Here is a 26,653-nt window from a genome sequence, read left to right on the forward strand (position 1 = left end):
AGGAGTTTGAGACCAGCCAGGGCAATGCAGTAAGACCCTGTCCTTACAAAAAAAAATTTTTTTAATTTAGCCTGGCACAGTGGTGCATTCCTGTTGTCCCGGTTACTCAGGAGGCTGAGGCAGGAGGATCACTTGAGCTCAGGAAGTTGAGGCTGCAGTGAGCCATGACTGTGCCACTGTATTCCAGCCTGGTGATAGAGCAAGACCCTATCTCAATCAATCAATCAATACAATAATGCAAAGGACAGAAATGTTAACAATAGGAGATCCAGGTACAGGGTATATGGGTGCTCTTTCACTTTTTTATTTTTGCAACTTTTTGAAATTATGTACAAATAAAAAGTTTTAAAACCCTACATTAGTTGCAAAAACACAATATTCTTTACAAGTTTATAAAGATTTATTAATTTAGTAATGGCATCAGAGGCTTTTAATACTAAATCAAAATGACAGGGTTAGTAGAAAATAGTAGTTACCACTTCATACTAACAATTTCATCGTCTGGGAGCAGTGGTTCACACCTGTAATCCCAGCACTCTGGGAGGCCAAGGCAGGTGGATCACGAGGTCAGGAGTTCAAGACCAACCTGGCCAACATGGTAAAACCCCATCTGTACTAAAAATACAAAAATTATCCGGGCGTGGTGGCACGTGCCTGCAGTCCCAGCTACTCGGGAGGCTGAGGCAGGAGAATTGCTTGAACCCAGGAAGCAGAGGTTGCAGTGAGCTGAGATCACGCCACTGCACACCAGCCTGGGCGACAGAGTGAGATTCTGTCTCAAAAAAACAAACAAACAAAAAAACAATTTTGTCATTTGATTTAATATTAAAAGTCTCTGAAGCTATTATCATACTAGTTATATATGGAGTTGTGGGTAAATATTTGATATGGAAAAAATGTTCAAATACACTATTAAGTGAAAGCAGGTCACAAAATAGTACAAAATGTATAATCTTATCCTTTTTTTTAAAATTACATATATAAAGATTTGGAAAGATACAGACAAATATTCACAGTGATTATTTTTGGATGATAGAATACAGATTATTATACTTCTCTCCTTTTGGCTTATCTACACTTTCTAATTTTTTTTCCTGCCACAAATGTATTATTTGAATAATACTGAAAAAAAGCCAATGTAATTAAGTAAAAATGAAAAAATTTTAAAGTCAAAATTTTGTAGTAACAATTCCTGCTCTCCTTTTTTTAACCTAAAACAACAAAGTGGTTCCTAACTGTACTACCTAAATATAATTCTTTGCTGTTAAAATAAAAATGATATTTTATTAATAAATTTTTTAAAAAATATATAGTCCCTGACCCGCAGATAAAATACTGAAAAAAACACATATGAAAAAGAAATAGGAAATGGTCCATTTGCTTTTAAAATTACAAACAGAGAACATTAATACAAAATACACTAATAAATATATTTGAGTGCCAATATTACCCCCAATCTGAGAAATAAGAGACAAGAGAAGCAAGGATTAACAGGAAAAAAGGAGGGAGCCCACAGACGAGAATAAAAGACATTCAAAAGGACCCAGACACAGAGACATATACAAAGCACAAGGGAAGATGGCTGTTAACCCTTGGGAGACACTCAGACTTCCCTATGGGAACAAGCCTCCCACAACTACAGCTGGGCCACACAGTCATCATCCAGTGTGATCAGGGACCTGACAGCAAACTCTTCTCTGGCCTACAAGGCCACTGAACTGAAAACACACACACAAAAATGATTAAAATGGTAAACTTTATATATAAAATATATATATTTTACCACACAGATACACAATCACTCCCTGTTTGGACAGGGGAAGAAAGTTAGAAACAAAAAAAGACCCTGAGCACCTAGAGTAGATAGCACTATCAGTGAAGGGAAAAGGAATGCAATGGGGAAGCTGGGAGGGAAAATGACTGTGATCTGATCCTTTTGTGTTGAACCAAAGGAAAAAGGAGAACAGAACCCAAGAAACTTAGAAGAGATGGGGCACACAGTGGGGGCAGAAGGGCTTCCTTGCCCAAGTACACAGGGTCAAGAACAAAGGAGCTAGAAATAGGAGACACCAATTTAACAGGTTTTATTTATCTCTAACTGAAACAGAGAGAAAGGAGGGAGGAGGCCAGAAGGCCTCTCACACACGCTAAGGTGCATGAGATGTACAGCTAAGGAGTTTCGCTGTCAAGCTCTATGAGGCTCATTAACATTGCCTAGTATGACTTTTTTTTTTTTTTTTTACTTATCAAACCTTTATTGAACCCCTATTGTATCCTAGGCACTGTACTAGGTTCTGGAAATACACTACTGCTGGTATGACTTTTGTATTTTGTATTTTTATTGTATATATTTAAAGTGTACAACAGGATGTTTTGATATATATATACCTAGTGAAATGGTTACTATTATAATGCAAATTAATATACGCATCATCTTACATAGTTACTTCCACTTTTTTTGCATGTGGCAAGAGCACCAAAAATCCCAAAAGCAATACCGTATTAACTATAGTCCTTATGCTGTACATTAGATCTCTAGACCTGTTCATTTCATATATCTGTAACTTTGTCTCTAGTGACCTATATATCCCCATTTCCTTCCCCTCTGCTCCCCATGACTTGGAGAAAATAAGCTGACCTCAGCTCAATGGAACTTCAGTTTGAAAATATTAAAAACCAAAAACCTAGATGCTTAACTGCAAATGAGTAAGAGGGGTCTAGATTTCTCAAAGAGTCTGTACCTTCCAAAGCTCAATGTACACTTGTTGCAGGAAGATATTCCTGCTAAAAATAAATAAATTCAAAAAACAAAAACAAACAAACAAACACAAAATGCTCAGAGTCAATTCCTTGTTCCATCTCTTACTGCCTGAATGACTGGGATTTTTCTTGACTCTGTTTCAGTCTGTGAAAGGAGAATATTTGCCCTGTCCTAAGAAACCAGGTTGTTGGAAGAAAAAAATAAGTTAATGTTTGTGAATGTACTTTGCATATTACAAAGCATCACAAAACAATGTTACCATATGTTTATTAATGAATAATCTATATTAAATACTTCAGAAAAGTAGTCAATTGTGTGTAAGGACATTTTTACCATGATACAATTTCATCAAAAGTTTATTTCATGTCTAAGTTTCTATTATACTCAGATGATTGTCAAAGTTTCAGTCCTCTTAGATCTCTAAGATACTTTTAACTTCCTAATAGGAATCAACTACCAGACTGAAAAAATAATTAGCACATAATGAGGAAAGGAGATTACTATAATTACTGAAAATACAGGGACCAGACATATAAGATATAGGTGCAGGAGGGACTTTGATGGAAACAAGGTGACTGCAAGTAGGCAAAAAAAGAGTGGATACTATCTTAAAACTGAGCACTTTAGATCATTATTGTGCTGATTTATTCAGTGCTAAACATGTTCAGAATAAACATGCTTCCCAACAGACTGTTTCTATACAGCAAATATGACAGAATACAGAATGATTAAATTAACTTAATTCAACCATTATATATCTTTTATTTCCCAAATAAAGTCGTATTACTGTGATCCCTAAGGCAAAAAACGAGCCATACTCTGAAGGTACTGCTACACATATAAAAACCAAATAGCTGTACACAACCAAATAGGTGTTAATGATGAAATTAACTTAATTCAACCATTATATATCTTTTATTTTCCAAATAAAGTCATATTACTGTGATCCATAAGGCAAGAAATGAGTCATAATATGAAGGTACTGTTACACATATAAAAACCAAGTATATAGTCTGTAGGCCAAATGCACATCCTCAGAAATTAAAATAAAACTTTTTCTATTTATCAAATAATGAAGAACCACCATTCAAATCACTTAAAGGTAATGCTTTCAAATTTTTCAATTACTTACAATATCATAAATTTCTCGGTCATCCTCATCAGCTAAGGTCAATAGCGCTACCAATGGATAGCGAGATCTGGGTACTGTACCAAAGTCTTCAATTCTAGTATCTCTTGGTAACTGGCAATATATTTCTTCTTTGCTATCCTTTTTAATACTTTTTGAAAATGTAAGGGTAAATTGCCACTATAACCATAAGAACAAAAATATACCAAAAATGATCAATAAGTTAGCAACACTTTATCCGTAAGAAGTCTAATTTTCAGTACTAATGGGTATATTAGATAAAAGGATACAAATACTGTTCCTGATAGAGATATTCACTATACAGAGCATCTTCTAATGCTTGGGGAGTGCTTATTCTGAAGCAATAAACATGCTTCTGCAGAGCTTCATATAATTTTTGAACACTGCACCCCCAGTAGCATGTAAGGAGGCTATCTTCAAGGCAATCTGTTGTCAAGGTTATGCCAGCTGTAAAAAACAAAGGAGAAAGAATGAAAGTGATTTAATGTAACTTCTAATACAATCATACAGGGTGAGTAACAAAAGTTTCCTTTTGGATGCTGGCCAGGATGATGGCAGTTAAAAGAACTTGTTAAAGGTTATGCCTCCTATAAATGAAGGAACTGGCCTCTCTAACAAGAGATATAAAAGCTCAATGTCTACACGTTTTTTGAGAGCTATCAAAAAACTATTTCTTACTATGTATCTATTTAAGCTTAGAAACTGTCAACTTAATTTTCTTTTTTGGCGACTCTAAGACATTTCCCATCTAGATTTTTAAAACTAAAATACAGTTCACTATTGATAACCTACCACTCTCATAGTGTATATGATCCTAACAACAAGAAACAGTGCAGCAGAATAGAGCTGTCCTCTAAAGTGGATATGTACAACCTATAGGGTCCACAACATGATCACTGTTGTAAGAAAAATATTAAAAAGAAATTGAGCTTTACTAACATTCATATGTACACTGACAACATTAACATACAGGCTTGTCACAGACTTAATGCCCCATGTAATACGCAAAATATCCTGAGGAAAAGAGTGGGGATTCCAAAACATAAAGAGTTTAATAGTGGTATCTTAATTCAGTTGTTCACTTTCAACTTAAGAAGATATAACAATTTGAGTAGACCTGATTAAGTGGATATACAAATTGTAAGTAGACATGAAATTATATTATATGGTTTTATTTAACACTTGTACAGGACTTACTTTGTGTCACCTATGTGATTTCCCCCTCCTAGTGGTATTTATAGCAACATCACATTCAAGGGTAGCAACATCCAGCCTTTCATACTGCTGGGGGTGCAAACTTCAGCAGCGCAAACTGTAACATGTAGTACTCCTTGGCACTGATATACTGACTAGATCAAAAGGGCATGGTTTTGGTCATTGTTCCTGGCTCAACAGCCTTGGTGTCTGATTTTGGCTCTGCAAACCTGCCAGCAATTCTGTAAGCTACCCAATATCCTTTTATTGAAGTTGTTTCTGTTGCTTGCTAATAAGAATTCTGATTGATATATTACCTATTTTTTAAAATGTGATCACAAGTATATGTTAGAAGAAGATACACAAATACAAGCAGATGCTCCACAGGATACCAAAAACTGATTTTTCCAATTTTACTCTCAGTATTTAGTAGTATGTATATAGAGTCTGAGAGTCTGAGTAGCAGTGATACATGGCCATTTCTAATCATACTTAAGCAAAAATTTTAATTGGTAGGAACTTTGCATAGGTTAATTGGAGCAGGCTTTGATTTCAAATTTTTATGATTCCAATCATCAGGTATTAACTCAAGAATGAAAAATTCCATTTGATATTAAATAGCTGAAGGAAAACATTTTATTTATACATACACAAATACATGTACACACATATACACACACACATAAAATCACACATATTTTTCCCTTTGTCACTGTAGAACCACACAACATGAGGCAGAAGAAAAAAGCTGGAGGTAGACACAAAAGGAAAAAATAGAAAATGCATATTTTAAAACATTGAAAAAGAAAAAACAAGAAACACAAAATGATTATTTATTATTGTATTACTAGCAAAAATGTGAAAAGATATATGTATAAGGCTACTCATTATAGCACTAGTTATCATAGCAAAATGCTGGAATAAACCCAAATGTTCATCAATGAGGATTAAATGAATAAAATATAGTACTCTACAATAAAGTACTAAGAAGCTATTAAAAGTAAATAGGGAGGCGGAGGTTGCAGTGAGCTGAGATCGTGCCACTGCACCACAACCTGGGTGACAGAGTGAGACTCTGTCTCTTAAAAAAAAAAAAAAAAAAAAAGAATTGAGGTATATCAGAGTATCTGCACACACTATTATGAAATGATCTTCAGAATATAAGTAAATGAAAAAAAAAGCAAGGTAGAGAAAATTAAATATATATGCTACTGCTTATCTCACAAGAATGGATATCCATATATGTATTTGTTTACATTAAAAAAGAACAGGCTGGGTGTGGTGTTTCATGCCTGTAATTCCAGCACTTTGGGAGGCCAAAATGGGCAGATCGCTTGAGCCAGGAGTTTGAGACCAGCCTGGGCCAACATGGCAAAACCATGTCTCTACAAAACATACAAAAATTAGCTGGGCACGGTGGCACGCACCCGTGGTCCTAACTTCTTGGGAGGCTGAGGTAGGAGGATCACAGCTGCAGTCAGAAATGATCACACCACCACACTCCCACCTGGATGACAGAGTGAGACCCCGTTTCAAAAAAAAAAAAAAAAAGAACAATGGAAGGATCAGCCTTTTAAAACTCAACTTACAGCTTACAGAACATATAAACCTACTCTGTTTATTTGCTTTGTAAAGAGAAAAAAAAGTCAGAGTCCCAAAGATTAAGAGCTACTTAAAAGACTCGTTTATAGACTTTGTATACTTAACTAAAATGCGAAGAGTGTCAGAGACCTTTGACAATTGGAGATTAATCAGATTTTAAAATGTCTCTGAAATTAATTTTAAAAAAACTACAGAATCTATAAAATTATACTCTCCATATTTTACAAACTTGTCCATTACATAAACTGAGGGGAGAATGTAATGATTTCCACTATCTGAAGATAGTGTCAGTACCCCTATCAAAACTATTCTCCCTTTACCTTTTCCACTTTTTTGCAAAGAGTTTCAATTTTTATGTATTTTTTTGCCTTCTAAAACTCAGTATACACACAACATCATTTTAGATCAATAGCATTAACAGAATTGGGACATAGCTGTAAGAAAATTCAGAATCAAAATAAGTGAAGCACATGGGTGTGACATCTCTCAAACTGTCCTTACCCCGACTATCTATAACAGGCAAATAAAGTGGAGTGTAAGAGACAGCCTTGCAAAAAAAGTGAAAAAATAAGCACTGTAGAAAATGTGCTAAGCCACTAAAAAGGGAGAAATGATGGGGTGGAAAAGCCTCAAACCTTCTTGAGGAAGGATCCCTGTGAGAGAAGTAGTAATAAAACAAGGAGACCATTCATGAGGATAATAAAGACAGAGTATTGGGAGATGAAAGTTTTAGGTTGTAGGGAACGGAAGTTCACAAACGCCTCCAAACATGCCATGTACATTGTGTTTTTTTCCTAACCCTTTTGCTTTCATGTTAGCTCTTACCACAGTGAATAAGCTAAAATACAAGGAAGCTATTTACAAAAAGACAGCAGAATTCCTGAATCAAATTAATTCAACTCAACTAATATACACTGAGTACCTAACTTTCAATTTCATTAAAGACTCTATATTGCAGACATGGAAACGCAAATCCAAATATATCATTACATAATAACAATAACAAAAAAATCCCAGCAACTCACCCCTAGTAAACAGAACTAAATGACTAAGATTAAAGTGGATTCTCTGGTTTTCTTTTTTTTAATTATAAATTTTAAAATATGGCCAGGGTGTGGTGGCTCACGCCTGTAATCCCAGCACTTTGGGAGGCCGAGGTGGGCAGATCACGAGGTCAAGAGATTGAGACCATCCTGGATAACACAATGAAATCCTGTCTCTACTAAAAATACAAAAAATTAGCTGGGCATGGTGGCATGCACCTGTAGTCCCAGCTACTCAGGAGGCTAAGGCAGGAGAATTGCTTGAACCTGGGAGGCAGACGTTGCAGTGAGCCAAGATTTCAGTACTAATGAAATCAGTACTAAAAAAATCTTAAATATAAATAAAAAGCATGTGTGTTTTCTTGTTTTTGTTTTTTGAGACAGGGTCTCACTCTGTTGCCCAGGCTGGAGTGCAGTGGCGTGATCTCAGCTCACTGCAGCCACAACCTCCCAGACTTAAGCAATCCTCCAGCCTAAGCCTCCCGAGTAGCTGGCACTAACAGGCATGTGCCACCACGCCCAGCTAATTTTTGTATTTTTAGTAGAGATGAGGTTTCGTCATATTGGCCAGGCTGGTCTTGAACTCCTGGACTCAAGGATCCGCCCGTCTCAGCCTCCCAGAGTACTGGGATTACAAGCATGAGCCACCACGTGCAGCCTCTGGTTTATTTTCAAGTTAAATCAGGTCTCTTGATCATTCACCCTCTTCTGCTATACGTCAGGCAGTTTGGGTACAATGGTGAAAAAAAGATTTTTAAACTATCTACGCATCAAATGAAATAACTTTTTTAAATGTCAAAAATATTGTTACAATATTATTTTAATGTTCTGTGTAGACATCTTTAATGATATCCACTTTTCCACGTTTAAACAAATGAATTTTACTCTGCTGAGTATAAGTCCTATCAAAATCCTTCTATTTCCCCATAGGAGAAAGATAATAAATATGCATCAGTATTTTAAAAATTAAAATATTTCAGTATTCATGCTGTACGTCCACACATTTAAATAATTTTTCATGACTTCAGTAATACTACTGTTGGTTAGCAACTAGTGTGCAGGCATAGCTAAGAGGGCTACTTACTGGCTATCTTTTCATTTGCCTCAAACATTTGCAGGGCTGGCTCTATCTGTGACTATTTCTGCCTGAAAAGCAGATTGATGGATTTCCTCACACTTTCTGCCTCACAAGTGCCCTGTGTCTTGCTCACAATGTATCAGCTCTTCTTAGTTTTTCAGTGTATTTTCAGACCTGTGGAACTGTACTGCAGGAAGGAAGGCCTTGCAGCTGGTAGGTTTTTCATTGCGGGTCCTGCTCAAGAGTCAGATGTGACATTGTAGCAGGTTCTAGCCTATGGCCACAGAAGTGGGAGGTTATTGAACCACCACTATTCTGTACACTTGATTTTTTATTTTATTTTTTGAGATAGTCTCACTGTGTCACCCAGGCTGAAGTGAAGTGGTGAGATCACGGCTTACTGCAACCTCGACCTCCTGGACTCAAGCGATCCTCCCACCTCATCCTCCCGAGTAGCTGGTAGCTGGATGTACACTTTAATCAGGCATGCACAACCTACTATCTTTTTAACAAATCAGTTTTCTCTGTGTCATATCTCAAAAGTTGGTTTTCCCAAGTAAAAAATATCAGAATGAACTGTTATCTATTATAGGGATGGAGCGGGGAGGGGAGTGGCCGAGATCCTAGTTTCCATCAATTCATAGGGTAACAGTATTTACAGCTAAAGAGGATGAATAATAAATTTTGTACTTTTTGGGGCCAAGAACGGTGGGTCACACCTGTCATCCCAGCACTTTGTGAGCCTGGGGCAGAAGGACTGCTTGAGGCCAGGAGTTTGAGACCAGCCTGAGCAACACAGCAAGACCTCATCTCCACAAAAAACTTTTTTTTTAAATTTAGCCGGGCATGGTCATGCACACCTGTAGTCCCAGCTACTTGGGAGGCTGAGGCAGGAGGACCACTTGAGCCCAGGGTGTTGGGGTTGAAGTGGGCTATGATCACACTACTGCATTCCAGCCTGGGTGGAAGAGCAAGATCCTGTCTCAAAAAAAAAAAAAATATATATATATATATATATATATTTTTTTTTTTTTCCTTACAAATCAAGATTTACTTAAGCCTGATGATCTATATTGACTAAGAAAACTGATTTCCGACCAGTTATTAGATTCTGAGAGTTAGAGGCAGGAAGGATGAATAGACAAGAATGGTCCATAGATGTAAGGGAGCAGGATGTTGCAAAGGAAGGTCAACTCTGTAAAATACTACAGAGAGAGCATTAACTCAGCCCTGAAAGGCTCCCACTGGATTTGATGACCGCTGGGGGTCGAAAGTGCAGGGCAGAAGTCGTAATTAGTGACCTCAGAGAAAGCCATTTCAGTAAAGGGATACAGGGAAAAGTCAGACTGCACTGCACTGAGGAGTAAAAATGAAGCAGGCTAAGAGAAGGAAAATACAAACAGCTTCTAAGAAGCTGGCTGTGAGGGGAAGAAGAGAAATATGGCAGTAGCTAGAAGAGGATGAAACGCAGAGAAAGATCTGGTTTATTTGTTTTCAAGAAACCTGAAATGTAAGCAAGTATAGAAGGGACAGGATCTTGGCCCAGAAAAAAAGCTACAGAACCATATCTAGGACTGCCTACTCTTTATTTCTATTGAACTGTCACAAAAGAATTTCAAAGTCCAAAAGTTCAAAACTGAATTCATTGCCTTTCTTCTGAAACTTGCTATTCTTTCTGTACTCCTCATTTTTGTAACAGGATCTGGCTATGGAGGACTCACAGGAAGAACCTGAGTCTTCTTAGACTCCTCTCTTACCTGTCCCATCCTATGCTTTAGCCATAACTATTGTTTCTTTAATGTATCACTCCATTTCTCATCTAAGAGGTAAACACCTATCTTTCAAGATTCTACTCAAAAAAAAGGAGGAAGGAAGAAAGAAAAAAAAAATAAGAGAGACAGCGTATTCTTTATGAAGGCTTTCCTGAAAATGCCTCTTCACCTTAACAAATTTAAACATGTCTTTCTTTACAATTCTAATGTTTCCTATATGGTCCTGTAGACAACTTATTTTTCCAAGCAAGTACAAAAGCAAACAACCGCCATCTATTACCTACCATCTACAAAAGAACATGTTATATCAAAATAATTTATACCAAAATACCATAGTTTCAGATTAAATGACAATCATTCTGGCCAGGCACAGTGGCTCACACCTGTAATCCCAGCACTTTGGGAGGCCGAGGTGGGTGGATCACCTGAGGTCAGGAGTTTGAGACCAGCCTGGTCAACATGGTGAAACACCGTCTCTACAAAAAACCAAAAATTAGCCAGGCATGGTGGCACACACCTGTAATCTCAGCGACTTGGGAGGCTGAGGCAGGAGAATTGCTTGAACCTGGGAGGTGGAGGCTGTAGTAAGCCGAGATTATGCCATTGCATTCCAGCCTGGATGACAGAGTAAGACTCTGTCTCAAAAAAAAAAAAAAAAAAAGGCAATTGTTCTTCAAAAGGTTAGCAACCTTACGTTAACTGTATTTAGACATAACACATCATTTCTCACTTTACTACAGACCAATAAAAATGGCATAGTGTTCTAAAAGACTTCACTATTAACACCTGTAATACTTCATTCTGCTCCTTTGTATACACATCTACCTCTGTTTACTAGGTGATAAATTCTTCAGGAGTAAAGTCTGTAACTTCTTAATCTTTACATCTGTCATATACAGTACAGCACCTGGAACAAAATAGTTGCCCAACAAATGTTTGTTAAAAGTCTAATGAAGGGAAAGAAATAGAGAAAGAAAATAAAAGGGCTAAAAAAAGAGGGCAAACAATGAGAGAAAATCTTTGGAAAATAGCCACCAACTTGTAATTGACGCTGAAGATGGATTAGTGATCTCTAAACCAAAAGGATTCTTGACTTGTCTCATTTGCTTTTTGAAAACTCTTGTGCTGAACTGGGTCTCTTCTGAATTTCTCAGAATTACTGGAACATCCCAACCAAACCTAAAAAAAGGTAAAAAATAAAATATTATTTTAACAAAAGTTGAAACTTTATGTTACATGTAAAATCTGTTATGCTTCATTAGCGATTCCTTTTAGCATTAAGTGTCAGAAAAAGAGGTTAAATTTCTCAATTTACGTTATTTTAGAGAGCCCACAGAACTGCAAAACAGTTGGCCCTCTGTATCAACCAACTGCACATCAAAAATATTTGGGGACGGTGGGGGAAGAATAAAAAATAACAATAAAAAAATACAAAATATAACAAAATAAAATATAACAAAAAATATAACAAAATATATATATATAAATATAACAAAATAAAATAAAACATATAATAAAATGTATATATAAAATATAACAAAAATAACAAAAAATACAGTAACAATACAGTATAACAATAAAAAAATACAAATTCCAATACAGTATAACAACTATTTACATAGCATTTACATTTTATTAGGTATAAGTAATCTAGAGATAATTTAAAGTATACAGAAGGATGTGGGTAGGTTTTATGCAAATACTATGTAATGTTATATAAGGGACTTAAGCATCCTAGAATATGGGGGGTGGGGATCCTAGAATCAGTCCCCCTCAGATATCAAGGAAGGACTATGTATTGTTCAGCTGGCTGAATCAACATATTCTTGAAAACAAAGAGTTCTATTGTTAATACTGTTGATAACACCAAAGGAGTATGGAGATTATAGATAAATTACACTTAATATAACAGCAAACACATGATGAACTTACTGAATTTTTTTAAATGTGAAAAAGAAATATATATTCAAGAGGCAGACTATTGGCCGGATGTGGTGGCTCATGCCTGTAATCCCAGCAGTTTGGGAGGCCAAGGTGGGAGGATCACTTGAGGTCAGGAGTTCGAGACCAGCCTGGCCAAAACATAGTGAAACCCTGTCATTAATAAAAATACAAAAATTAGCTGGGCATGGTGGCGTGGACCTGTAGACCCAGCTACTTGGGAAGCTGAGGCAGAAGACTCGCTTGAACCCGGTAGGCAGAGGTTGCAGTGAGCCGAGATCATGCCACTGGACTCTAGCCTGGGCAACAGAGCAAGATTTCGTCTCTCAAAAAAAAAAAAAAAAAAGAGGTAGACTAATATGATTTATGGGACAACGGAACTTATTTTTTTTTTGAGATGGAGTTTCACTCCTGTTGCCCAGGCTGGAGTGCAATGGTGCGATCTCGGCTCACTACAACCTCTGCCTCTTGGGTTTAAACAATTCTGCCTCAGCCTCCCAAGTAGCTGGGATTACAGGTGCCCACCACCACGCCTGGCTAATTTTTGTATTTTTAGTAGAGATGAGGTTTCGCCATATTGACCAGGCTGGTCTCGAACTCCTGACCTTAGGTGATCCGCCCGTGCCAGCCTCCAAAGTGCTGGGATGACAGGCGTGAGCCACCACGCCCAGCCAGGACAATGGAACTTTTACAACACCAACTATAGCTCTTCATTTATATATGTTCTACTTTTAAATTTCATGTAAAAATGTAAACTCTGACAATGCCCATGGAACAGAATTAAAAGGAAAATGAAAGGGGCTAAATTCAATTCCTAATAAAACTAAAAAACAGCTAGTTTACTTCAACTTACATAAAATTAATATACACCAGTTAAACTAGGAAACTTTAGTTTAAGACGGCACAGTTAGGGGCCTATTTAATGCACTCCCTTCTCTCCAAATACATATCAGTGATAGATAAAAAATAAAAAGAAAAATTAAAAAGACCCCACAGATACCTGAGTCCCATATGCTTTAAGAAAAAAAAAGACTCCGCTGAAATGAATAAACAAACTGTGGTATATTTAAAGAAAAGAATAGAAGTATTCAGCACTGAAAAGGAACAACTTATTGCTACAATCAAATGGATAAATTTCAGAAACATCGTGCTATGCAAAAGAAGCCTTACACAAAAGAATAAATGCTGTATCCTTCTCTAATATAAAATTCTAGAGCAGGCACAACAAATTTACGGTAGAAATAAAAATGAGAACAATGGTTGCTTCCGGAAGTACAGGAGTAGAACTGACTGGGAAAGAGCATAAGAAAATTGACAGTAATGTTCAGTATCTTGACAGAGGCTTAAGTTGTATAGATGATGTGTCTGGTAACACTTGGTAAATGGTACACTTAAGATTTGTACATCTTGGCCGGGCGCGGTGGCTCACGTCTGTAATCCTAGCACTTTGGGAGGCTGAGGCAGATGGATCACGAGGCCAGGAGATCGAGATCCTGGCTAACACAGTGAAATCCCATCTCTACTAAAAATACACACACACACACAAAAATTAGCCAGGTGTGGTGGTGGGCGCCTGCAGTCCCAGCTACTCGGGAGGCTGAGGCAGGAGAATGGCATGAACCTGGGAGTCGGAGCTTGCAGTGAGCAAAGATCGTGCTATTGCACTCCAGCCTGAGTGACAGAGCGAGATCCATCTCAAAAAATAAAAATAAAAAATAAGATTTGTATATCTTATATGTAAATGTTACTTCAAAAAACTATAATCAAAAACAAACACTGAACTCTAGTCAGTAACATGTAATGTTTTAGAACTTACAGGTGAAGAATACAACTTACTTTGAAGGGCATTGTGAAATAAGATAGCCCAATGTGTGGATAAAAGAGTGGATTAATGTGGACAGATATTTAATAGAGAAATTACAGTAAAATGCTGATCATAGAATCTAAGTGATGGGCAGATGTGTGTTCACTGTATAATTCTTTCTAGTATTCTGTACGTTTGAAAATTTTTATAATAAAATGCTGGGAACAAATACCTTTATGGATCCAAAAAAAGCAAAGAAACATAAAGTAATGAGTAAGGCTATGCTATGGTTTCATAGTTCTCAGTCTGGTAGCAGACAGTGGCAACCAAGCTTTCATGTATTAAGCAGATCAGCATAGGCCGTCTACTCCAGACAAGGGCCACAGCCAGGTTTATAACTTGGAACCAGGAGCTGGATTAGGTCAATACCAAAATAGGCAGAACTGTCGTTATAAGACTTGGTCCTAGGCTGGGTGCACTGGCGCCTGCCTATAATCCCAGAACTTTGGGAGGCTGAGGAGGGAGGAATGCTTGAGCCCAGGAGTTTGACACCAGCCTGGGCAAAAATAGTGAGACCTCATCTCTACAAAAAAAAAAAAAAAAAAAAAAAGAGAAAATTAGCCGGGCATGGTGGTATACACCTGTGGTCCCAGCTACTTAAGAGACTGAGGTGGAAGGATGACTTGAGCCTGGGAGGTCAAGCCGAGATTGTGCCACTGCACTCCAGTCTGGGCAACACAGAGAGATTCTGTCTCAAAAAAAAAAAAGGCCAGGCATAGTAGCTCACGCCTGTAATCCCAACATTTTGGGAGGCCGAGGTGGGCAGATCACCTGAGGTCGGGAGTTCAAGACCAGCTTGAACGACATGGAGAAACCCCATCTCTACTAAAAATACAAAACAAATTAGCTGGGCGTGGTGGTGCATGCCTGTAATCACAGCTACTTGGGAGGCTGAGGCAGGAGAATTGCTTGAACCCAGGAGGCAGAGGTTGCAGAGAGCTGAGATCATGCCACTGTACTCCAGCCTGGGCAACAAGAGTGAAACTCCGTCTCAAAAAAAAACAAAACAACAAAAACCTGGTCCTGGTCTGGAGGTCTAGGAATCTGGGTATAAATAACTATAAAATGTTTTTGCAATCTATCCATCTGACAAAGGTCTAATATCCAGAGTCTACAAGGAACTTAAACAAATTTACAAGAAAAAAACAACCCCATTAAAAAGTGGGCAAAGGACATGAACAGACACTTCTCAAAAGAAGACATTCATGCAGCCAACAAACATATGAAAAACAGCTCAACATCTCTGATCATTACAGAATTGCGAATCAAAACCACAATGAGATACCATTTCACGCCAGTCAGAATGGCGATTATTAAAAAAATCCAGAAACAACAGATCTTGGCAAAGTTGTGGAGAAAAAGAAACACTTTTTTTTTTTTTTTTTTTTTTTTTTGAGGTGGAGTTTCGCTCTTGTTGCCCAGGCTGGAGTGCAATGGCATGATCTCAGCTCACTGCAACCTCCACCTCCTGGGTTCAAGCGATTCTCCTGTCTCAGCCTCCCAAGTAGCTGGGATTCTGGGCATGCACCACCATGCCTGGCTAATTTTTTTTTTTTTTTGTATTTTTAGTAGAGACGGGGTTTCTCCATGTTGGCAGGCTGGTCTCAAACTCCTGACCTCAGGTGATCTGCCCACCTCAGCCTCCCAAAGTGCTGGGATTACAGGTGTGAGCCACTGTGCCTGGCCTAAAAGAAACACTTTTGCACTGTTGGTGGGAATATAAATTAGTTCAACTATTGTGGAAGACAGTATGGCAATTCCTCAAAGCTCTAGAGGCAGAAATACCATTTGACCCAGCAATCCTATTACTGAGTATATACCCAAAGGAATATAAATCATTCTATTATAAAGATACATGCATGCATATCTTTATTGCAGCACTATTCACAATGGCAAAGACATGGAATCAACCCAAATGCCCATCAGTGATAGACTGGATAAAGAAAATGTGGTACATATACACCACAGAATACTATGCAGCCATAAAAAGAAACAAGGTCATGTCCTTTGCAGGAAAATGGATGAAGCTGGAAGCCGTTATCCTCAGCAAACTAATGCAAGAACAGAAAATCAAACACTGCATGTTCTTACTTATAAGTGGGAGCTGACAGTGAGAACACATGGACACATGGAGGGGAAACAACACAGACTGGGGCCCATCAGGGTGGGAGTTGGGGGAGGGAGAGCATCATGAATAGCTAATGAATGCTGGGCTTAATATCAAGGTGACTGGTTGATCTGTGCAGCAAACCACCAAGGCACACATTTACCTACGTAACAAACCTGCACATCCTGCAATGTACCCCAGAACTTAAAAGTTGAAGGAAAAAATAAAATAAAATACTCAACTAAAAATAATAATAATAATAATAATAATAATAATTGTAAAGTGGATAAACAGTGAGGGTGATAACAAAGGGAGAAAAGTAACAAAACAAAACAAATCTTCCACTAAAATTTAGGTTGAAAACTAAAGTTTCAAAACACACGAGTCTAACACTGAGAGATAACCACTAAAATTAACAAATGAAATAAAAATTCACTTTTGATGACTCTGATTTTATAAAAGAGTTGGGTACGTCTGCTCTGGTCCTGCCTAACAAAGCTGAAAAGCAACCCTCTAACAGACTAAACTATTTCTGCGTAACTTAACAGTGACCCAGAATAAAGCTCAAGAATATTTAGAGGAATACAAAAATATCCAGCACCTAGTAAGGTAAAATTCACAATGTATAGCATCTGATAAAAAAAATTAACAGGCATGCAAAGAAGCAGGAAAACATTACCCACAATGAGGAGCAAAACTCTATAGAAATAGATCCAGAAATCATACAGATACTTGAATTAGTAGACAAGGATATAAAAATAGCTCCTAGAACTATATTCCGTATGTTTCAGAAGAAAAGTAATGACTACACATATGATATAGAGGCATGGAAGATATTTAAAAGGCCCAAATCAATATTTAGAGATGAAAAAGATAATGATTTAGATAAAAAATATAGTGGGTGAGATTAACAGTAGATTAGGTATTGCACAATAAAAGATTAGTAATCTTGAAGACAACATAACAGAAAGTACTGAAATTGAAACACAGAAAGGAAAAAGAATGAACAACAACAACAACAAAAAGCATCAGTAAGCCAACTTTTAGGCAGCCATGTAACTGAAGTCTTAACATACCACTGAAGTTTGCAGAGGACTGATAAAGTATTTGAACACATAATGGCCAAAACCTTCCCCAACATGATGAAAACTATAAAAACTTACAGACCCAAGAATCTCAATGAGCTCCAAGCACAAGAAACAAAGAAAATTACCTAAGGCACATAATAATCAAATTGCTTAAAACCAGTAATATAGAGAAAATCCTAAGAAAAAGAAAGAAGATATGCTACAGTAGCCAAAGAAAAGGAAAAAAAGATATACTACACATAGAGGAACAAAGATAAGAATGACAGTAGCTTTTTAATATTAATAAGAAGTAATGGAAGGCAGAATATCTTTAAAGAACTAACAGGAAAAAAACTTGTCAATCTAGAATTCTATACCTATATTTTTCCAAAGCAAAATAAAGACTTTTTCAAACATAACAAAAGCTAAAAGAATTCATCACCAACAGACTTGCACAACAAGAAAAATTAAAGTATGCCTTGGGAAGAAGAAAAATGATACCAAATAAAAATCTGGATTGATACAAAGAAATAAATAGCAGTGAAATGGTAACTACGTGAGGAATTACAATGCTTTTCTTATATCTCTTTAAAATATTACCTGAAGGTAGATGGTGATAAGTTAGAGATACATTATAAACTTTAAAGCAACCACTAAAAAAAAGTTATTGCTAATAAACCAACAAAGGAGATAAAATGGAATCACAAAAATTATTTAACTAATGCAAATGAGGGCTGAACAAAGGGGAAGAAGAAACAAAAAACGGACTAGTAAAATAAAAGGGGAAAAGAAACAAAGAACAGACAAAACAAACAAAAAACAAATAGCAACATGGTGGAATTAAATCTAACAATATCAATAATCACATTAAATGTAAATGTTTTAAACTCCCTAGTTAAAAGACAAAGATTATCAGATTGGATAAAAACATTAAGACCTAGCTATATGGTGCATACAAGAAACCCACTTTAAATAAAAAGACAAAAAGAGTTTACAAGTAAAAGGATAAAAAAAGATGTATCTGCTAACACTAATCAAAAGAAAGCTGAAGTGGCTACATTAATACCAGACAAAGTAGATCTCAGAGCAAAGACTATTATCAGAATCAAAGAGGTCCATTTCATAGTGATATAAGGGTCAATTCATCATGCACACAAAATAATCCTAAATGTTTATGTACCTATTAATAGAACTTCAAAATATAAAGCAAAAATTGATACAACTGCCAAGAGAAATAGGTAAATCCACAATTATAGTCAGAAATTCTAATACTCCCCACAATTTCAATAATTGATAGCTCCAATATATAGAAAATCAGTAAGGACATCAAAAACTTGAATAACACTGTCAACCAATTTGACTTAATTTACACTTATAAAACATCTCACCCGGCCGGGCGCGGTGACTCACACCTGTAATCCCAGTACTTCGGGAGGCCATCGCGGGTGGATCATGAGGTCAAGCGATTGAGACCATCCTGGCCAACATGATGAAACCCCATTTCTACTAAAAATTAAAAAAAAAAATAGTTGGGCGTGGTAGTGCGCATCTATAGTCCCAGCTATTCCGGAGGCTGAGGCAGGAGAATTGCTTGAATCCAGGAGGCAGAGGTTGCAGTGAGCTGAAATCGTACCACCGCACTCCAGTCTGGAGACAGAGCGAGACGCTGTCTCAAAAAAAAAAAAAAATCTCACCCAACAATAGCAGAATATATATTATTATTATTTTTAAGTGCATTAGGACATTTACCAAAGAGAGAATATATTTGGATTATAGAACAAGTCTCAATAAATTTATAAGATGTCAAATCATAAAAAGCATGCTAACCACAATGGAATCATATTATAAATCAGTAACAGAGATATCTTTAAAATTTCCAAATATTTGGAAACTAAATAACAAACTTCCAAATAACTTAGAGGTCAAGAAAAAAAATCAAAAGGGAAATTATTTTAAATTATGATCTGAATAAAAATGAAGACATATGTGTCAAAATGTGGGGAATGCTGATAAAGCAGTACTTACAGGGAAATTAGAAGGCACTAAACATTTCTGTTCCATCTCCTGGAAGAGAAGACCAAATACGGCATGTTCTCACTTATAAGTGGGAGCTAAATGATGAGAACTCACAAGCCCAAAGAAGGGAACAACAGATACTGGGATCCACTTGAGGGTGGAAGTTGGGAGGAAGAAGAGAAGCAGAAAAGATAACTATTGGGTACTGGGATTAATACCTGGGTGATGAAATAATCTGTACAACAAATCCGTGACACAAGTTTACCTATGTAACAAACCTTCACATGTACCTCTGAACCTAAATGTTTAAAAACAACAACAGAAATCTCAACATTATAAAATACAGGCCACCAATGAGTCCAAGTTTCCATCAAACAAACAAGTATGAGTTAACGCTTTAGATGCAGAATTTCTTGAGAATATACCCAGATCAATAAATATGATCTGATCTAGTGTTACATTCTATTCTCCGGCTTACAATCCATCCTCACATATATTCCTCAGGATTCCACAGACATAAATTAGCAAAATTTTGCAATTATTTTCAAGGACAGACTATTTCCAGTCAGATCAGATTTTGTCCCTGTACTAGGCAACATGCAGAGATCTGGGCCTCATGACAAGATAATAGAGGTAGCTCTTAAGTGTGGATAGCCCTTTGCAAAGCAACTGCCCTAGGTGAGGTTATTACAGGATCTTCCAGCCAGAGAAGGCTAATTTTCTCGCACATGAAAAGTAAGCAGCTTCTGTCAACAATGGAGGCTCAGAGTGACTGGAGTTTTTTTCAAGATTCTTAGCTCTGTCCATGTCTACCTAGATGTCCCCATTCCAAGTCTCAGGGTTCTACTTCTTTCCAAACAATATCCTAAATAAGGCACTGACAAAGGCCAGGTAATTCTATTACTATCGCAGTTTAAACTGTGTTCAGGCACCTGCCACCATGCCTGGCTAATTTTTCTATTTTTTGTAGAGACCGAGTTTTGCCATATTTCCCAGGTTGGTCTTGAATTTCTGGGCTCAAGCAGTCCTCCTGCCTCAGCCTCCCAAAGTGCTGGGATTATAGGCAGTGAGCCAAGATCACGCCACTGCACTCCAGCTCGGACGACAGAGCAAGAATCTGTCTCAAAAATAAAATAAAATAAAAATAAAATTGTGTTCAATTTTTAGCAAGTCTTTCTGTGGCTACACAAAATAAAGTGCTTTAGAACCACAGAAACTTTGATTCTATAAGACTTGACCGATCTAATGCTTTGAAGACCTGAGTTTGTCATTTTCTTTCTGTTAGTGCTCCAGTGAACACAGAAGCACCTATCTCACTTCTCACTTCTCCCTCAGTCCCTGCAGTCATCATTACTGCCATAACAGTAATAACATAACAAGCGCTTTAGCCACTTAGTCCTCCAGCACACAGCTTCAGAAATAATTTTATCACAGTCAACCAAATGTATCAATTTGATTGTGATGCCACTACATGTTGTGGGTTACTAGATTATTTCCCATTGGCAAAGAGCTAAAGAAATTACCAAACCGACCTCCCAAATTCTATCTTTGAAAGTTTTCTCACCAGGATCCCATTCTTAGTGACAATTTATCAGTCAGGGTCCAGGCAGGAGTCTGAAAATGCATCCGTTATTTTAACAGAGAGATTTGACTTGATTTTTAAAGCTGCCAGCATCAACATCAAGAGAAATCTTCATATGAAAAATGTTAACCATATGCTGAAGAACTGAAAAGGCAAAAAGAGGACACCGAGTTACTACTTATGTGATAAGAAGTAGTAACAGCAGGAAGCAGCTATCACTCCTAGGACAAGGGAACAGAGAAAAGAAAATAAAGAGAATTTACTATAGTTTAGAAATGTGGAGGAGAGACTCTATGGAGCTCAGGACTCAGATCTGAGGAAAGGATACTGGTATCTTTAAGGGAGTGCATAAGGCTGATTCTAACAGAGTAGGAAAGCATAAACTGGAACAAGTGGGACCAACTATTAATGCCAGAGTGAGGCACTATTGTGGCAAGTGACAGACAAGAAAAGGAATCAACAGGAAGCAGCAAGTCCCTTCATCCTCTTCCAGCTTTCCAGTCTCCCTCCCTCGTTGGCAAAGCCCAATAGGCAGTCAGCTTGCAGAGAAGAAATGCAGTTTAGAGTTCTGCCCTAGATTCACAAAGCAGAGGGTGGTATGAAGTTGAGATCAACTGCTTAATAAACTGTGGTCAAGAGGAGGCCGGGAGTAGCTACTGGAGTCATGGTCCCTGATTATTTGAAACTGTTAAAGGATGTAAATGGACTTTTGGGCTTCTTTCTGCTCAGTGCCTGGAGAAAGCCATCAGAGATCACAGAAACCACCACATGGTGAAAGAAAAATACTACATTTCCAGTCGCATGCTTCTTTGCTATTGCTATTGGGATTCCAATAATCATATGCTCCTGTTTTTTCTCCACTCCCACACAGTACAGGCAGACATGGCAAACAGTGGAAAGAAGCAAACAGTGAAAAACTCAGAGCAGTACTAAGGGAAAAACCATGACAGAAAACACATGAACAGTAGAGATGGTATTATGGGAGGTTAAAACAAAACAATGACAAGGGTGAAAAATACGTGTATTAACTAGTTTACCCTTCTGACTGGAGTACTATTGGTACTATTAGAAAGATGTTTTTATGAGATTTAGATGGTGTCCAAGTTTTCATCATTTCTAGTCAATAAATACATGGCCTTGGCTTAAGTTTGCAAATAAACATAGTAAAAAGTTTATCTACATGGGCAAAGCTAACTCAGATGGAGAGAACGGTTGGGTTAGGCACAAGATGACTGGTTAGGCCTCAATTAGGATGGAAGTGACTGGATTTACATGGTCTTGTGGCCTCAGCAGTGCTTAGCCCAGACTTCCCAACGTTCTATGATTACATGTGCTCCCACTCTTGTAAAAAGTCTTACCTAAATGGGGTGATTTGGCAATTATTAAATTTTCAAACCCAGTCTTAAAGCTGGCAGAGCCAGGATTTCAACCTATGTCTGTCTGACTCCAAAGTCTGTTAACCACTACAAACATGAGGCTCCTGACTACCCTCTTCCCAATACTAAAGATTGATATCTAAGATATCTAATTAGTTGGCCTATTTAAAATAAAAATTAAAGCACATAAGGCAATTATCAACTAGTTACTATTTTCCTTAGTGGAGGAAAATTATGCTTCATTAAGAGAATAACACTAACATTATAGTCATTCAAAAATCTTGTGTTAAGACTGCTTTTCTCACATGGGCAACACCTTCCTAATTCCAATTACAAACTTTTGTGTAATGAACATTAGCAATAAAATCTGATGGGTCAAGAATAACCAATTGTGTAAGATTGGTCTTTGTTTTCCAATCTTACCTCCACATATAAGGAATTTGTATTTCCAATCCTCACCCACATACAAGGCAAGGAATTCTATGCTCTGTTGCCGGTAGGGTGAGGAGCAGTGTGGACATGTTAAAACTTTGGTCACTTCCTAAAGATGGCATATATTTTCAGAAACTAACAAGGGCCCGTGTTCTTTAAGGCAATCACATATATGTGACCAAAGGCTATTTTAAAACTCGTTTTACGTAGCCTTCTTTATTCACTAACATGTTCTCTGCCCCTATGCTCACGCTGTCTTCTCTGAAATGCCTTTTCTTCCCTACTATATATATTTAACTCCATTTATTTTTCAAAATGCTCATTCTCCAAAATCCAGCTCAGGTCCCTCTTCAACAGAGTCCCCTCTGACCTCTTCAGACCATGGCTGTTATCCACTTAGAACTGCTGTTTGATCTTTTTGTAACTATTACCTTCTCAAAGGGATTTTGGAGGCTGCAGCCTAGAAAAACTGTTGTGGGCTAGTTACACGGTTTCAACTCGCTGTTATTTACAAGCCTTGTCTAAACATGATACAACAGTATCTCCTCAAGAGAGAAATTGAACCTCTAGGCTAGAAGAATTGCTCAGCGGTTATCTAACAGACCATTCTCCTTGTCTCCAATAGGCAACTGTCCTACCCTCGGTGTAACTTACTTCTAAGGTCTCTTCCAGCTCTAAAATTATGATTTTACAATTCTATCGACTAAATATTACTTCAAAAGGTGTGGAATGTATACAGAAACCATTAAATTCTCAAACGGTAACAGTTCAGTTACAAGTTACTCTGAAAGATCTGAGGCTAAGGGCTCCATTCAGGTCAGAATCACAACTGTTAACCTCGCTTACTGTCCGGTCTGTGCATTGTAGCACAGGTGACTAACTCATCCAGGACACACAGTAGGCCCGAATCCGGGACAGAAGCCTACTAGAGAAGCACTTTCTCCCAACACCAAGCCCAAGCCCTTCCTGGCTGCTTTATCGCCTAGAAACAAAGCTGAGTATAACACCCCAATGCGGTACCACCCAAAGATGCCCCAGCGACGCGGACCAAACGGTGATGCAGGGCAGTGACGCAGGTGCAGCGTCCACCTTGTTTTCCTCCCAGAGAAAGTCGGAGTCCTAGGCACCCGGGGACACCGAATCCCCGACGTCCTCCGGCCCGCGGCCCTCCGGCTCCTGTGCTCCCTGCTGCTCGTCACGACCCCACTCCCGCGGTGTCCGCCCCTTCGTCTCTCACCCCTGGTACACTTACCATCCCAATACCAGGCCAGTGGTCACGATGAAGCAGGTAAAGACCACTGCGATGTAGAAAAGCGGCGAGTATTCATAAAGCGTTACCAGAAACACCGCAGCCATCAGGGTCTTGCTCTGGGTAGAGCCCGGCTCCAGCCGCGTAGCCCAGCCCGCCCGGCCAGGGTAAAAGCCACTACGGTGCCCCGGAGCGGACAAACTTTGTAGGTGCGCACTTGCTTGGGGTTCTCGTGAGCTAGACTTTAGGGCAGCCTCGCGGGCAGCGGGAGCCGGCGTGCCAATCACGGCGCCGCCTGCAGGACACGCCACGCCCCTCCCGCTCCCGTCCCGAGCTATTGGCTACGCAGACCTGGGATCGGGAGGGTCCCGACTCGCACCGCCCCCGACTCCCAGGATTGGTACCCAGCGGGCGTCTTAGGAGCTGTGGCCCAGTGGTCATTGGTGTTCCGCCGGCAAATTCTAAGTAGACTCTGGGGCCAACTCTGCCCCAGCCTTAGGCAATGTAGGTTTTCTGATGTCAGAGAGAGGCGCAGTCTGAAATCTACGTGCATCGTTTCTAAATCCTGAAACCCTGCCTATTATATCTTAGGCAAATTTGGGAGAAGGTGGAGGAGGAGGAGGAGGGCGGGCATCTTGGGTTCTACAAAATGAAATAACCATAGGCACAGTGAAAACACAAAAAAAGGAGTCTCTACCACAAGCAATTTATACGAGACTTGTCAGCCTTTTCAGATTGGACTTAATCATAGAGGAAAATCAGCATTGCTTATCCAAGATTCTCTTAGAAATAAAGCATCCGCTTCCTCCCACATCCCCCTCCTTTTCTCCTCTTCTTGTACTCCTCAAATTAGAATTAGCCAAATGTTTGAACCTGTATTTGTTTCCACTTTAAGAATAATTTTTTAAAAACTTTTTTAACCACACAGAAGCTTTTAAAAAAGTACAGAAAGTAGCTAAATGGTCACTCCCTTGTCTCAACTCTGTGAGTCATAACACTTCAATGACACCTCGTTGGTTTGCATTTAATCCTAAAGCCACATCTAGCTACATCAGAGAATGGGAATATGTAGTCTTATTATTCGTGAGCAGCAACACACCCTGCTACAAATCAGGAGTTTTGTTCCTGAGGAGGAAAGAGAATGGACATTGGGATAGGTAACTAGTAGCCTCTGTCACACTCCTAAATCACCAGTAAAATTCGTGTTGAGAAAGATGAACTAAGTTTGTCTTATGGCCTCACATATTCCTTGGCAAATGACCATGTAGTCTCTGGAGCAGCACTGTTTGAGAAGCTTGCTTCTACAACACAATTTTTAATTACTATATATCTGATTTGTGAAAGTATATACTTTAATCAGCCCTCAATTGTTGGACAATTTTTCATTGCTATTTCATTGCTATAAATAACACTGCAATGAACATCCCTACAGCTAAAGTATTTCCTTAGGATAAATTACTAGAGGTGGAACTATGGTTTAAAAAAATGTACATTTTAAAAACACTGCTCTCCAGAAATGTACGAATTTGTATTCCCAGTTTTTCATCCACAGTTTTGCCATCATTTGATATTGTCACTTAATAAAAGTATTGGCCAATCTGAAAAGGCAGTTTTATTGTAACAACAATAAAAAAACAAGAATTTTTGTAATGAAATGAAAATGTAGGAAGTTCCAAGTTAGAGTGGCATTAAACACATACATCTAATTTTTCTTCCTCCTCAAGTCCACTAAAACTACAGTAAAGAGATTAAAAACATAAATCTACAAAAACAAGAACAGGAAATATAAAATAGCAGCAACATATTGGGATGATGAATGAGGATAATTCACTAACCAATACATGAAAACCAAATCCCAAACCAGCTGTGGAGAAAACTGAGACCCAAACTGAATTACTTTGAAGAATTCTCAAAAAGAACAAGACCTAATACAAACTTAACTAGAATCTCTGTCATTTCCTACTGGGATATCTGCTATGGCCACTGAAACTTGTCTCTCTAGTTCCAGCATAGATTTTCCAATATATTCTGCACAGTGATAGCAAAAACTATTTTTCCACAGCACGTACTTTACTCCATTGCCAAAAACCCTTGATTGTCATGTTCTATTTCCTTGAGGACAAAGTTCCCAAGATCCTTGCCTGGCATACTCACTTCTTCATGACTCAACTTCTAATTTTCTCTCATTTACTCATTCGGAAAATGTTTATTGAGTGTCAGATATGTGCCAGACACTCTAGAATACAATTAGGGATACAATAACAATCAGAAAATGACATATCCTTGTTTTTATGGAGCTTAGTATCTCAGAGAAGAGATAAATGTTGACCAAAGAATCGTGAACAAAATATAAAAGCAGAATTATGACAAGTGTTGCTAAAAAGAGAAACATGGGCAGCCAGGCATGACGGCTTATGTC

At 38.0% G+C, this 26,653-nt stretch overlaps 1 protein-coding gene across 3 annotated transcripts in view; it reads right to left on the reverse strand.

Annotated features, from left to right (window-relative positions):
* The window catches only part of CGRRF1 (cell growth regulator with ring finger domain 1), a 40,967-nt gene extending 16,461 nt beyond the window's left edge, over positions 1-24,506 (reverse strand). The window contains exons 1-5 of one of the 3 annotated variants that reach the window (XM_055289319.2): positions 24,238-24,338; positions 21,160-21,321; positions 11,640-11,779; positions 4,181-4,358; positions 3,894-4,041 (exon numbers count right to left, since the gene is read on the reverse strand). In XM_055289319.2, coding sequence (XP_055145294.1) covers positions 3,894-4,041; positions 4,181-4,358; positions 11,640-11,779; positions 21,160-21,221 — 528 coding nt within the window. In that variant the 5' untranslated portion in view covers positions 21,222-21,321; positions 24,238-24,338. Of the gene's footprint in view, positions 1-3,893; positions 4,042-4,180; positions 4,359-11,639; positions 11,780-21,159; positions 21,322-24,237 lie in introns of all 3 variants that reach the window. The other 2 variants (XR_008659493.2, XM_055289318.2) reach the window with 2 other exon arrangements.
* Positions 24,507-26,653: the final 2,147 nt, after the last annotated feature.

The sequence above is a fragment of the Symphalangus syndactylus genome, chromosome 8 (genome assembly GCF_028878055.3).
Source record: "Symphalangus syndactylus isolate Jambi chromosome 8, NHGRI_mSymSyn1-v2.1_pri, whole genome shotgun sequence".
Classification (NCBI taxonomy): Eukaryota; Metazoa; Chordata; class Mammalia; order Primates; family Hylobatidae; genus Symphalangus; species Symphalangus syndactylus.